The following is a 14,723-nucleotide window of genomic DNA, read 5'->3' on the forward strand; positions in this document are numbered from 1 at the left end:
ATGGGTCCAAAAGTAGGCACCGTCAATAATTGACATCAAACTCATTGGCTCATGGACAACTCAACACATCTTTTTCTTCCTCTATTAACAACTATAATTTATTTATACTTTCTCTTCAAAAAAAAAATAACGATTTAAAAAGACTATTTACATTCTAGATTATTATATATTGAATATTATTCCATTATATTCAACATGTTTGATATTAATGGTAGTTTAAATATCTTTTTTCTTTTCTTATGTTTTTTATATTATTTAATAATAAAATTGTGATAAAAATTACAGATTTATAACAAATAATATTTGGAATATATAATTTATCTTACTGTGTTATTTTAAGATATTTGATGTTAGTAAAAGAACAATAATTTGTTATAGTTAGAAATTTCATGATTAAAAATAAAATAATTTTATAATATATAAATGAATAGAAACTTTATCTTACGAATTAATTTTACAGAATTAAATTAGATTTAAAATTTATTTTTTAATATTTATTTATTTGTTTTGGAAGGAAAGATTGGAACAACGTAAGCAGTCAGAAACAGCTCTATGCTTTATTTGTTTGAACACATGCACGACCAATTGACGTGAAAAGTTTGTGATGATCTTCATTTCTTCAACACTATAATATATTGAATTATTAGCTGTTTTTCTTATATTTTTGTTTGGCATGTGTGTTGAAAGTTGAAACAAAAATGAATGGAAAATGAGATTTTCTGATTTTTGTATATATAGTCCCTTTTAATTATTCATTTTTGATGGAGACAATATATAGGAAAAACATTGTAAATATCCTAAACGAACATCACACGTTTCCTTTTGGGGAATAAAATGATGTAACTTTTTTAATTGAAGTCTGTTTGTTAGAAAAGTGGATTCAACAAACATAAAAAGTAAGACAAAAAAAACTTAATATAATTAATGTAACTCGATATATATCACATATTGTCAATTTTCAGATACTGAAATAATTAGTAAAATAAAACTTTTTTAATTAAACTATATTTTATATTCCAAACTTTAAAACAATATGTTTACATTTTAATTTAATTTTTTTTATTGTTAGTCAAATATTTTTAAAATTTATATTTTCATACTCGAGATACTTAATAATACAGTATCTTCATTCTTTCAGTAAGCGATACAAATACAGAAAAAGAGAGCATGATATAGCATCTACGTTTTGTTTTGTTTTTTTTTTCTGTATATATAGCCTTTAATTCCTATCCAAAAACAGCAATTTAGATGGAAATAAAAAAATATTAGCAACCCACATTTAAAATTAAGAATTAATTGAGTTAAGCAAAGTCCATTAGAATTAATTAACAACTAATTCAACCATCTTAGAGATATTTCCTAATTTAAATAAATTTGAAAATATAAACTAAAAACATTTGAAAATAAGAGAAATATAAAAAAATGTTTAAAATAAAAAAATAAACATAAAGAATAAATGTTTAAAATAAAAAAAAAATAATAATACAAACAGTAAATATTATTGGACTTAAGTATGTAGAAAAAAAATATATGGTGGACATAAATAAAAATAAATTTAATTTCCTAATTTTTATTTAATGTTACCTAAGCATCATTCTCTATATATATAATGAGGAAAAATTAAAAATTATTTCTTCATTATATGAAAACAAGAATATTATATCAACTTAACTATTATATACTTAATTAATGAAAAAATTATTTATTTTGCTTTATAATTGATTGCAAAATGTCTTAACTAATATTATATATAGATCATAAGATATTCATATGCTTATAATTTTATTCTTTTGCATAATTGGAATTTTTTTCAAGTCATGGTTTGAAAACTCCAATAAAAAAGAAAGCGAAAGGGACAAGTGGTGTCGGTAAATGATTCCATTTTCGGACATAAATGCATTTCATTTATACGTATATTTTGGTGACACTAAAAATAAGGAACAAATGAATTTAATTAAAATTTACGATAGAGATACATTAAAGTTGACTGCGAGGATAGTTAATACATTTTTAGTTTATATCCAATAAAAACTATTTTAGATATAATTTTAAAGTAATTATTATAAATAAAGTCAATAATTTTGTTATTACTTGAGAAGTTAGTACATTATATTTAAATTAACATTTTCTATAAAAAAAAAAACCCCACTTGTTAATTCTTCAATGAATGCTTGTAGGAATATATAGCAGTGTGTTAAATAGGAATGTGAAACGATGGTGGAATCTAACAAATATCATCTTCTTAAAACACGTTTCATTCTCTGGTTTTGTCAAATGGAAATGAATGGAGTGATAGAAAAACGACAATTTTATTTGAAAAATAGACAAAAAGAATTTGAGTGAAATATTATAGGTTTTAAGAATTCATTTAATTGATTTTATGAAAAGTCATTGGGCATAGACTTTTGGAGGTTTCTTGCTGCAGCATTCATATCCAAGTGTTGCAGACTCTTGTTATTTAGCTTTGCCATAAAGAATAATCTGATATATTCAAAAGGGTGAAACACAGAAAAAATGAAAAATCGTGAGAGAAGTGTCAGGCAGTACAACAAATCTGAACTTCCACGCCTTCGTTGGACACCTCAACTCCATCACCACTTTGTTCAAGCTATTGAAAGCCTTGGTGGAAAACACAGTAAACTTCAATTTCCTTCATATCATAATAGTATATTCTGTTCTATCTAGGGTTTATGTATATGTTTAGGGCTTCCAAAACCTGTTGATGAAAGCATCAGATTAGGGTAGAAAAGTCACCGTTTGATCTCAGAAGGCCAGTTTAATTAATGCCTCATCAAGCTTTTCATCAAACCTTTGAACTTTCCTTCACTCTTTAACTTTTCTGCTTTGTTGACTCACTCTTCTGCATGTCTGAGTTTCATTTTTGCCTTGTTTTTCTTCTGATTCTTGTCTCATATATATGTTATTTATCATAACACACACACACACACACACATATATATATATATAGCAGAAAATTTTATGTATATAGATGAAGTTCGTTTGATCTCTTTCTTCTCTATGTCACTGTGAAACATGAAACCGAATTAAGGTGGGAAGAAACTGTTTGAAAATTGAGATGTGATTGATTATAAACTGCAAATAAAAATCATAGAAGCAACATGGTTTTGCAGAGGCAACTCCGAAGAGAATTCTGCAGCAGATGCATGTGAGAGGGCTCAAGATCGCTCACATCAAAAGCCATCTTCAGGTATTTCTGTCTATATATATATATATATAAACGGTTAAGTTAGGTTTAGTATTACCTTCATGGTATAAGAGTCATGAACAGACATTTATGACTGAGATTTGTTTTTCTGAGTTTATCATATTAACCGTTATTACATAGTTATCGTGTTTAGTTTCACATGATAAATCTATCTCTGACATAGGTTAAAAATTTCATATAGATTAAATTTAAAATTCATTTTAAAAAAATAAATAAATATTTTTATATATTAGGTAAATTCAGCACAAATTTATTTATTCACTTTGGGAAAAAATATAGTTTATGGAACGTGAAGAGATATCTATGAAAAACATTAATTCCTGATATGATATATTGTTCTAGGGCTTTTTCTAGTCCTCAATTAATTAGGTCATCACATCTCTGTCACCTCTTTTCCTTTTACATTAAATGGCTCAATAAATGAGTTAGACCAAATAGTTTGAAAGTTAGTTCAATTATTGCTGAAAAACAAAATCAGAAAGCATACAGTGCCTTCTTTCAAATAATGACTATATTTCTTGGAAAACTTCATAAGGCACTGCACAGTGCAGGCATAAATATACTTGAGTTTTTCAGAAATTTCCCTTTATGTAAACCACCACAATCTATTAGTGCAATTTTTAAACTATGTTATTATGTGAAAATGATGAAAGATTTAAAGAAAGGACAAATTTCTAAACAATGTAATAAATTTTGCTAGTCTTGTAACTAAAAAACAACTACATATTTATAAATAAGTACTGCTTCAACCCTTATATGTGGTAATTAAGGATTGTAATAGTATATCACTTTAATAACATTTTATCATAAATTGAGCATAACATATTGTTACACAAAGATAAATAAAAATTTATATTACAAAAAAGACGAATCAATCTATATGAAAAAAATGTAACTACACCACGGATAACACTACATCGATTAAAATATTATTATATTCACTTGTTTTTCCTTAATTTAGATATTTTCTTAGTTATGGTATTATATTTCAGAGAAATAACTTTTAAATTTAATTTAATTTCACAAAAATTAATTTATAAAATGATATTTGTATCCAGTTATATATTTTAAATTAATTTTATCTCTAATTAATGTTGAACACATACTACGCTGACCTAGTCTCCCATAAGTTTTTCTTACATAATAGTTTAATATTAATATATATGATACCATATTAAATATCTAAAATTTAGCATATTTTAAAATTGATATTTAAAAATATTTTATTTTCTTGATAAAATGAGTACGTAAACTTGATTATTTTGTTAAGTATGAATTAAGAACATATTAATTTGAATAGTGTGGTATGCTTACATTGAAGAGAAATGGGTTTTGTTAATTAGATGTACAGAAACATGAAAGGCTATGCCAAGAAATGTGCAGATGAGTTGATGGAAGGAAATGTAAAGGATTTCAAAGTATGCTCCATTTGTCCAACCCAAAGGTATTTTCAAAACATTTTTGCTTATGAGTATGTTGAATTTTTCTTTTCAAGATTGGGACAACTTTAATTTCTTCTTTTCAACTACCTTTTAGACATAATTTATATATCTAAATCATTAAAGTATATATATCTAATATCATCAGTAAACATCTAGTGATTTAAATTTTCTTTTTAGAGAAATTATCGAACTATCCAAAATACTATCATTCAATTATATCTTTACATATTACGTAATTGAGTATTATTGAATTTGATCCCTAAAATAAAATTAAAAAAACAGTGAATATGAATGAAACCATAATTGAATTACTTAATAATTTCTCAATCCTCTTAACATTGAGAAACAAGAGATTGTAGTGTCTTAACCATAAACATATACATGACTAAAAAATCCACCTACATATATTAAAAAACTAGCAAATGAATTAAAAATTCATAAACATGTATGAAAATTAAAATGTTATTAATTCTTTATCGTCAATTGAAAAAAGTAAATACATGTCATTTGAATATTATTCGATCATATATATATATATATATATATATATATATATATATATATATATATATATATATATATATATATATATATATATATAATTTATTGGTCTTTTAAAAATGAGTTTTATGAAAAAGTTGATTTTATCATATTATGAATTTAATACCATTTTCATATCTTTTTACAAAAATATGAAAGCACAGAATAATGAAGAAGGTGGAACTTCAGCTCTTAGACAACAAAAAAGGACTTTCACAAAGCAACGAAGAAACTGATTATGATCTAAACCAGGTATTATATCACTTTCCATCTCCCTAATATTTTGCGACTTTTAGTTATATGAAGAAAAGAAACATCATGTAATGTTTTGAAAATGCATCATGTTAGTAGTGGACTTTAAGCTTAATTCAACCCCACAAAACCGGCTTGTAGAGTGATGTTTGCACCCACTAATAAACTATGAATTGACCTTATCTCTAGTCGATGTGGAACTTCCAACACACCCCTTCACGCTGAAGTATATACATCTCGAGCGTGGGATTAGACATTTTTAATGGTTGGTCCAATAGCGGTCCGATAGCGGGTAGAACAATATGCCCAACAGACAATAAATATCGCTATGATAGACTCTAATCATGACTCTGATACCATGTTAGAAGTGGACTTTGTTGAAAGTCCTACATCGACTAGATATAAGGTCAATTCATAGTTTATAAGTGGTGCAAACTTTACCCTACGAGTTGGTTTTGTAGAGATTGATTTAGACTTAAAATTCAATTCTAACATAGCCTAAAGAAAAGGAGATGTTGATAAAATGAATATTATTGACATATTTTATATATTGGTAAAAATATTGCAGGAAGTTGAGTCAAGTTCATGGTTGGTTAGAGATGATGTGTCAAATGAAGAAGAAAATGTTCCTAATCTATTATTTTCCTTCAGCACACCACTAATTTCTATGATGAAAAGTGAGAATAGCAAAAACATGATGCATTTTTCCTCATCAACTGCACCACCTAATCATTCTATCGATTCTAGTTATACACCTTCCTTTGGAAATACTTATATTAACTTAGACCTAGCAATATGAATATGTCAATTCCAATTTTATTTACTTCATTATACAGGTGCGAACACACTAATTACTGTTAATAATTTAGGTTGATAACTTAGTTGATTATTATATTCTTTATTACAAGTTAGCTAGTCTTGTTAGCCTTAATAAAAAGGTTATCTTTCTTCTTCTGTATAATAATTATAGTCATTATGTTACCAGAATCTAAACCATGATTATTAATTGGCGAAAAAAAATCTAACAGTATGATTCATCGGGCAGAGCTGGGGCAACTTTATTCTTCATTTGCATCAAGCCCTTTATTCTTCATTTGCATCAAGCCCTAGGGTTTATTGAAATTCATTCACTTGCATTATGCATTTTCTTCTTTAACACCATGATCATATAATTTATCACTTTTCACTCATTTCTTATTCGTAATTCTTTTCTAGGAGTTGTCACACATTTTAAATGAATGATAATTTCATAAAGTCTCAATTACCTTTATTCCTTGTAAATACCTTTTTTTTTTCAAAGAGTATGTGTTTAATAGGTAACAGAAAAGTAAAACTATGCAATTCATGTTTGGAAATAATTGTTTAAATAAGTACATAAGATTTTGAAATCCATTCCATAAAATAAAAATTCATTTATGAGGAAACATTTTCATTAAATCAGAAATTTACCAAAAAATTCCTGTAATCAAGTGTAAAGTTCATTTTAGGTTTAATGTCTCGACAGGTCCCTATTTTCGTCCGGAATCTCAAATAGGCCTCTTTCTTTTTTGGCGTTTCAATTGGGTCCTTAATTTTGTAAAATTGAATTAAATAGGACCTTTCCGTTAAATTCACGAAACGGCGTTAAATGTTGTATCATCTGGTATGCTGACTGTGTTATTTTAACACACGTGTCATTACGTGGATAAATTCTATTATTTTAAATTTTGAATTAAAAATTAAATTAAAATAGGGGAAATTCAATTAGGGCAAAGTTGGCAATTCAATTACAGAACCCCGTTCTCTCTGCAATTTCGGCGACGTCTCCTCCTTGGACCCCATGTTTTCCGGCACCAGTCTACAGCCACTCCCCTCTCAACCCTTCCTTTTTCGCGGACTGACGACCCAACCCTAATTTCGCAAACCGCATAGCCTCCAAAAATCCTTGTCCCTAAAATCGAACCCTCTCAACCTTTCAAATTCTTCCCCCAATACCATCCCACCCCCCTTTCTCCGCCTCCCGCCGCTCCCCGGAGCAGCCCCAGCACAAACGACAGCGAAATCCCACAGCATCGAGAGAGTAGAGACGCTTACCCTCAGCCAAATCCCACAGCAAAATAACTCCATCTTTTCCACCACTGGCACACAGAGAACCATCGGGAGAAACAGTAACAGTGTTCACATACCCACTGTGTCCAGCAAGGGTATTTCTCAACTTGCAGTTCGTGAGGTTCCACACCTTAACAGTGCGGTCCCAAGATGCAGACACAATAGTCGGCTGAAGAGTGCTAGGGCTGAAACGCACACAACTAACCCAATCAGAATGAGCATCACTATCTTGAATGGTGTACTTGCATTCACCAAGGGTATTCCACAATTTGATTGTGCGGTCACGCGAGGCCGACTCGATCTGACGGTTGTCAATGGAGAACGCCACAGAGAGGACGTCCTTGGTGTGTCCAACAAAACGACGCGTGGAGGTGCCGGCTGCAAGGTCCCAGAGGCGGAGCTCTCCGTCCCAGGAGCCGGAAAGCGCAAACTGTTCATCAGAAGATAGAACAACATCCTGATATGGTTTTGATGGTACCACAGTTGCACCACGTTGCTAATGACACGTGTGTTAAAATAACACAGTCAGCATACCAGATGATACAACACTTAACGCCGTTTCGTGAATTTAACGGAAAGGTCCTATTTAATTCAATTTTACAAAATTAAGGACCCAATTGAAACGCCAAAAAAGAAAGGGTCCTATTTGAGATTCCGGACGAAAATAGGGACTTGTCGAGACATTAAACCTTCATTTTATCAAAAAGACAATAAAACCAACCGCACTTCTTATTACTACTTATAAATCCAAATATTATGATTTTGAAAAAATTAACATGAAATACCATAAAAAAAATAGTTCACACAATAAGATTTTTATAAATTAACTTTAACTCGTTAAAAGATTATTTTATTATTTTATTTTCTTCTTTAAAAATTATTTATAAAAATGTCATACAAGTACTCCTACTGTTTACGTAACAAGAAAAAATTAATAAAACTCATATGAGAAGATGGACCGAAATGACAGGTTAGAAACACGCCTGCCAAATTAATTGAAATAAAATACATCGCATTTAACAATATAATTAAAATTAAACCAATAAATGTACATTAATTGGGAAAAAAAGGCAGAATGATTATATTTATACAAGTTCGGATCACAGGGGACCCAAACACTTTCAACTGTTTCTGTTCTCTTACATCTTTCACTACACATCATTGACATGTATTCATTTTCCTAAAATATCACTAAGTACAAACATTCACTGTCTCTTTGCCAAAGTCTTTCTCAATCCTTTAATAATTTTTGAAAACCAAACCAAGTTCATAATTGATAGCACCAGCGGCACAACAATAACTAACACTTGTCCAAACGACTGCATCTGCTCAACCTGTTTTGAATAATTGTATGACGTGAGATCCTAAGATTTATAAGATAAACTTTGCTGGACCAGAAATTTGAAGGAACATGTTTATGATTCCCATGCAAGCAAGACTATAGCATTTATTACAAAAGCTAAAAAGATTACCCCATTCATCTTGACAATGCATGTAAATGCAAGAGTCATGATCTCATCTCACAACAAAGCACTCTCTAATCCCTATCACGTATGGGTGAATTTCCAACTATCTAATGGGAAGAACATTCATGACTAAGTTGTTCACATGATGGATCTACTGCCACAAAAATTGGCTTGCCAAACATGGAGTCAAATTGTAAATTTGTTGGAACAAGTTCTACCAATTCCATCTTATGGAGGTAATGGTATGTACGTGCTAGTGTAAACTGAAAGAGACTCCCACACTAAATGCCGATCCTTGCACCCACAAACTCACCTCACCCTCCCAATTCAACACACACGTTATACATGTTCAGAAAGTGATCTTGTAGGGCAACATAACATTATTAATCTTAAAAGGCCAAAAATTCAATATTATGATCTGATTGTTGCAAAGCAGCACAAATACCAGAAAATTTCTGAAATTCATTACGTCAGTAGTTATTACCTGATCGAAGTGCAAGTAGACATGGTAAAACATGTATACGAACAAAAGTATTCTGGCAACCTGCACAAAGACCATTTCAGCAAGTATGTCCAAGATGCCAGGATGAGATTATATGTACTCAACCTGACAGGCAATTCAGAATGATTCCACAAATACAAAAAAAAAGAGTGACGTAAATATATTTCAAGCTGTGATGACTTGACCCACCATCCAAGCAATGAATATTACAACTCCGTTGATGATATAAGCTTTCGACTTCTTCATTCCAGCTGCATCAAGATACCTTCACAAACACAATATATGCATAAATAAATCAATCACATGACATATACTGCAACATTTAAGTGGTAGATTACCATCTCAAATTTATCCCAGGAGTTGTTGTCTCAGAGATCAGGACCATGTATGTGTATAGCTGACCCTCTCCACTCAACATTGAATAGGCTACTGCTACTAAAGAAAGCAAATGATGAATCACCTGAATCAATGTCAGCATAAAGTAATGTTAATCCAGACCCACAACCAAAGAAGGTGAAAAAGGAAGGAAACCAAACTCCTGCCATAATCATCTTCAGCTGGGTTCCTATGAAGTGGAATATCTTAAAATTGAATAGAGTTCAGATGAATAAGTTGGTTTAACTCATGCAAATCAAAGGATATGATCCTTACATACTCATATCCACCAAGAGAAGGAAAAAACCAAAATATCATCCCAAGGTCAGCGATGAAGTAACCAACAGATACCTGTTACAATAAAATTGAAACAAACACGCAAATTTCATAACCAGATATAAATAAAAATGTCTTGCAGATCATAATATGATCTATAAACATAATTTTCTGTGTTACCATTGGATGTATCAGGAAAATCAATGCAATAAAAAGTCCAGATTTGACGTAAATTGTTACTAGCAACATATAGAAAACATTACTGACTAAAATGGAATTGGCAGATATGCATAATAAAAACATATGGGATGATCTTTCTTTTCTTTCTTCAGCAGAAAAATTAATTATGAAAATCAAGCAGCATGTTTCATGCAGCAGAAGCAGAAGGCACATATACTTACTCATCAACAATTTACTTAAAATATTATTTTTCTTTACCCTGGCAGTATATTCCTCTTGTCTGTCTTGACTTCGTAAGAACACATGGGTGTCCTCCAAATTTAAGACCAGTATGTCTAGTGATTCAGACTTAACTTACAGTATATTTAGTGATTCAGACTCATCTAAAGTATATTATCTCATACTTCTTTGGGAACTCCTCTACATCACGCCACTCGTGTTAATATCAGAAAATGGTATCAGGCCACTAAACAAGATGACATAATATATAACCGTAGTTAGCGTACAATTCAACTCCATGATCCATTCCTTTATCCAATTGATATGCCCTCAACAGTGAAGTAAAACAATTATAAGTGATTGTTTATCATAGATAATGGTGACGGGCAGATATAAATTACAAAGAGGAAAAGTAAAGGCAAACAAAATTGGCAAGGGTCCACATCATTCTTACCCCCAGAGCAAATGTAGACAATGAAGAGCTTCGTAATGTAACAAGTTCAGAAAACTCGTCGTCAGAAAATAGATTGGAGCAAAACACGAAGTATAATGACATAGTTGTTACGAAAATAGCATGAATTGTTGACATAGAACTGCACAAATAATAGGAAAAAAATCATAAATATATCTTCGTCATAAACTAAATACGATCGTTCCATGAAATGGAAATATCCACTCACCGATTATTCCACTCAACGCGTTGGATTCTAGTGAGACTGGAATAGCTCTTAAAGTGAACAGTGCTAAACAGCTGAGTCAGATCATAGACCTGGAAAAACAGGGAAATATTTAAAGATAAATGAAAAATAAAGATATATAAAAGTAACCATAAAAGCTCAAGTCAAGTGAAATACTTTAGAAAATAGAATGAGAATATAATTTATTACACCATACCATCTTGCAAGCAAAAACGCCACCGATAATAGAAGTGTATGGAATCAGAGGGTCTGCTAACAAATATTCCTTCACAAATAAATTAGCCCGATTCTGGTAAGATTTGAATTTCATCATTTCATTAGAAGCCAACATTGCAACACTACCCCTTGAATGGGAAATCTTTTGAAGATCTTATGAGCTTTCTGCCTTTACTCTTGTACCCTGTTTTATGAACAAAAACAAGTTTGAACACAAGATGTTGCAAAATTTAAAAGCCAATGGTGAGTCCTAATTTGTTTTGCCTGTGAAAATGACTAGAGAGTTAAGGATAACTATCACATAAGTCACACAAATCAAGAGAAAGAAACTTAACCAATTAAGAATTTGTCTATGGTGTGCCAAAGAGATAACTGATCAAAACTTTCATATGGACGAAAGCTAGAATATAATCACATTAGGAATGAAGAAATAGGAGGAAAATGGAGGATGGGCATCCTCCTTGCAGAAAAGGATAGTCGACATCCAATTAAATAGAAGTGTGCTAATATCTCTCAGTGAAAGCAATCTTATACCAAATCAACTCTAACAAGGTAAGCAAATCCAACGGAAAATCCAAACGTTCAGAATCGGAAAGCAAGAAAGTTGTTTGCATATAAAACACATTGCCACAACACTCTTCTTTTACTCCATCCAAAACCTATTAAATCAATCAAGAAGGCAAGAAATGCTCCATATCCCATGTACATACCCAAATTTCACCCGAAACACCCAAAGGTCTGTTCCAATTTCCAAACGTTGTTATCCAGCAATGTAAATAACAACCAACAACATTATCGCAGATCTACCAACCAAACCAACTTGCGTGAAGTTCAATTATTAATATTTACAGGAAATAAATCATCCATCCGGAGAGGGTAGGAGAAAATTGACATACCAGGTATAAACACTCTTCAACCTAAGCATCACTGATAAACGGTTTATTCATTAATACCAAGCCTAACCAGTTACCACTATAAATATCATTCGCAAGAAAATCAAATAAGTTACTATTCTCTGAATGTCAGTAACTTCTAAAATCAGTGCAGAGCTGACAGAAGACACTGTCAAACAAAAAAAAAAGGTGAAAAGTCTTAAATCATCTAATAATTGAAGTTCAAGAAAACGAAATTCAGACAGGGTTCTAATTTCACATAAAAAACAGCACCCAACGGTTCATATTAATTGTAACCACTTGATCGAGTGAGATTTGAAAGCACCAGCTACAAGTAAGCTCAGCGACGAAAAGAATAAAAACAAAAAGAAAAACATTTCATAAAACTTCAGAGTAAAACCTCGTCAAGAGCTTTAAAAAAAAATAACGATAACGTTAGCAGCATTGAAGAGAGGAGAGAAGGAAGTAAAGTACCGAAGAAGAGGGGACAGGCGGGAATCGGGCGTAGGGGAGAAATGCGATCAGTTGGTTGGTGTGTGTGTGTGAGAGGTGAGAGTGGCGAAGGCGGTGGAATCACGTTGCGTGTGCAGTGGTGATTGAAGAAAAGGAAGGGAAAATCTGGAACATTGAAAACCCTAACATGTTGAATCGGAATCGGATTGGATTGGGATTGGAAGAAGTGAGGCCGAGGAAGAAGATGGCAGAGATAGGAAGAAATATTATGGTTGGGTTGGCACCCGCGTCTTTTATGCATTTCTTATTTTTTCTTATTTTTCTTTTAAATAAATAATTAACAAAAAAAGAAAACACAACAATAGTTTTTGACTGGTTACTACTCAGTTTTCAATCCCTTTCATCAATCATTTCAATTATTAGCTGCGTATACTTCGTCTCTTGTTCTTATACTCTTATATTAAATCTCATTTATTGTGTTGGCTTTTCTACTTTTTTTTTTCAATAAATAAAAATGTTGATGATATTTAATAATGGTCATGGAAAAGAATTTTGCAAAATATTCTCATTTAAAATTCATTTATTATTTAATTCTTGTACTAAAATATTCTTAAATTAAGCGAGAAATGTTTGAGCTGTGTCTCTGTATTGGCAACGACATGGAAATATATTATGTGTTGAGTGCAGAAAAGTCATAAAAGTTGCAGAAAATGGGAAATCTGTTGTTGGTGTTGGAAGAAGAAAAGTAGGATTGTGAAGGGACAGAAGTAGTTTCATCCTTGCATGCTTGCACAAGACGGTGTGCTTAAGCAAAGTATGTGCTATTTATTGTCTTATCATGTGAATCAAGGAACAGGGTCACCATTCACTTTTTATTTTATTTTTGTGTGCACACTAAGTTTTCACGGATAAAATTTATTCTAAAGTCTCCTCATTATATATACTGTGTGCCATAAACCACTGTTTTCTGATATGTTATTGCTAGCACTGAAATTAATGACATATTTGAAGTTTAGACTTCAGAATACAAATATGAATACTTCTAAACAACACGTTTTATTATTAGGTGGCTCACTTATACCAACAAAAAATTTAATAATTTATATATGGAATCTGATAAAATATTGGGCGCAAAATATAAGTTGCATTATGTCAACTTAAAAGTACTTTCAAACTATATGTCACTTAAATATTTACCTAAAATTAGGTAATAATTAAATTAGTTAGGCTTTAGTATCATTCTATTTGTTTCTGCTTAAATATTTATCTAAAATCTCAAAATTATAGCAACTAATAAATTTTAATAACTTGATAGAAATTATATCATTTTTTATATACATTGTAAAGACATAGCTTTTATTGATTTAACCTTAATAAATAAATGGATAAATTGTGTATAATATTTAAATAAAAAATGGTATTGAATCGTTTTATTTACATTGATAATGTATGTATTTAAATACAAAAGTAACATACACAATATAATTATAAAAAGGCTTAATTACCTACTTAGTCCCCATGTTAGGAGGTAATTTTCTGTTTAGTACCCGGTTTTAAAAATGTAAGCATTTGGTACCTATGTTTTGAAATTTATATCAATTCAATCCTATCCAGTTAACGGCGTTATAATTGATGCGAGAAATTAAGGACGTTAATGAAGATGCATTCAAACATTTGATAGCTATTCCACCCAGGCTATCATTAGCGTCCTTAATTTCTCGCATCAATTATAACGTCATTAACTGGATAGGATTGAATTGATACAAATTTCAAAACATAGGTACCAAATGCCTACATTTTTAAAACTGGGTACTAAACAGAAAATTACCTCCTAACATGGGGACTAAGTAGGTAATTAAGCCTTATAAAAAAGTAGCGCACAATAAATAGTAATTTA

General features: G+C 30.7%; 2 protein-coding genes and 1 pseudogene across 2 annotated transcripts; 1 reads left to right on the forward strand and 2 right to left on the reverse strand.

Moving 5' to 3' along the window:
• The first annotated feature begins 2,409 nt into the window (after positions 1-2,409).
• Positions 2,410-6,412, forward strand: LOC124847387 (putative transcription factor KAN4). Its single transcript, XM_047324871.2, has 5 exons — positions 2,410-2,635; positions 3,132-3,208; positions 4,570-4,670; positions 5,373-5,460; positions 6,029-6,412. The coding sequence occupies exons 1-5, from the start codon at positions 2,515-2,517 to the stop codon at positions 6,257-6,259; spliced, it is 618 nt and encodes a 205-aa protein (XP_047180827.1). The 5' UTR covers positions 2,410-2,514; the 3' UTR covers positions 6,260-6,412.
• Positions 6,413-7,414: 1,002 nt separating this feature from the next.
• Positions 7,415-8,243, reverse strand: LOC124847388 (small ribosomal subunit protein RACK1 pseudogene; annotated as a pseudogene).
• Positions 8,244-8,605: 362 nt separating this feature from the next.
• LOC124847389 (TRAM, LAG1 and CLN8 (TLC) lipid-sensing domain containing protein) lies at positions 8,606-13,100 on the reverse strand. The gene is made up of 9 exons (XM_047324874.2): positions 12,848-13,100; positions 11,461-11,664; positions 11,247-11,335; positions 11,021-11,159; positions 10,168-10,242; positions 9,855-9,976; positions 9,706-9,781; positions 9,499-9,558; positions 8,606-8,882 (listed from the first exon to the last, which is right to left on the reverse strand). Exons 2-9 carry the CDS (start codon positions 11,593-11,595, stop codon positions 8,754-8,756), a joined length of 825 nt encoding a protein of 274 aa, XP_047180830.1. The 5' UTR covers positions 11,596-11,664; positions 12,848-13,100; the 3' UTR covers positions 8,606-8,753.
• Between the last annotated feature and the right edge of the window lie 1,623 nt (positions 13,101-14,723).

The sequence above is a fragment of the Vigna umbellata genome, chromosome 1, assembly GCF_029865625.1.
Source record: "Vigna umbellata cultivar VRB3 chromosome 1, Vumbellata_1.0, whole genome shotgun sequence".
In the NCBI taxonomy this organism is placed as follows: Eukaryota; Viridiplantae; Streptophyta; class Magnoliopsida; order Fabales; family Fabaceae; genus Vigna; species Vigna umbellata.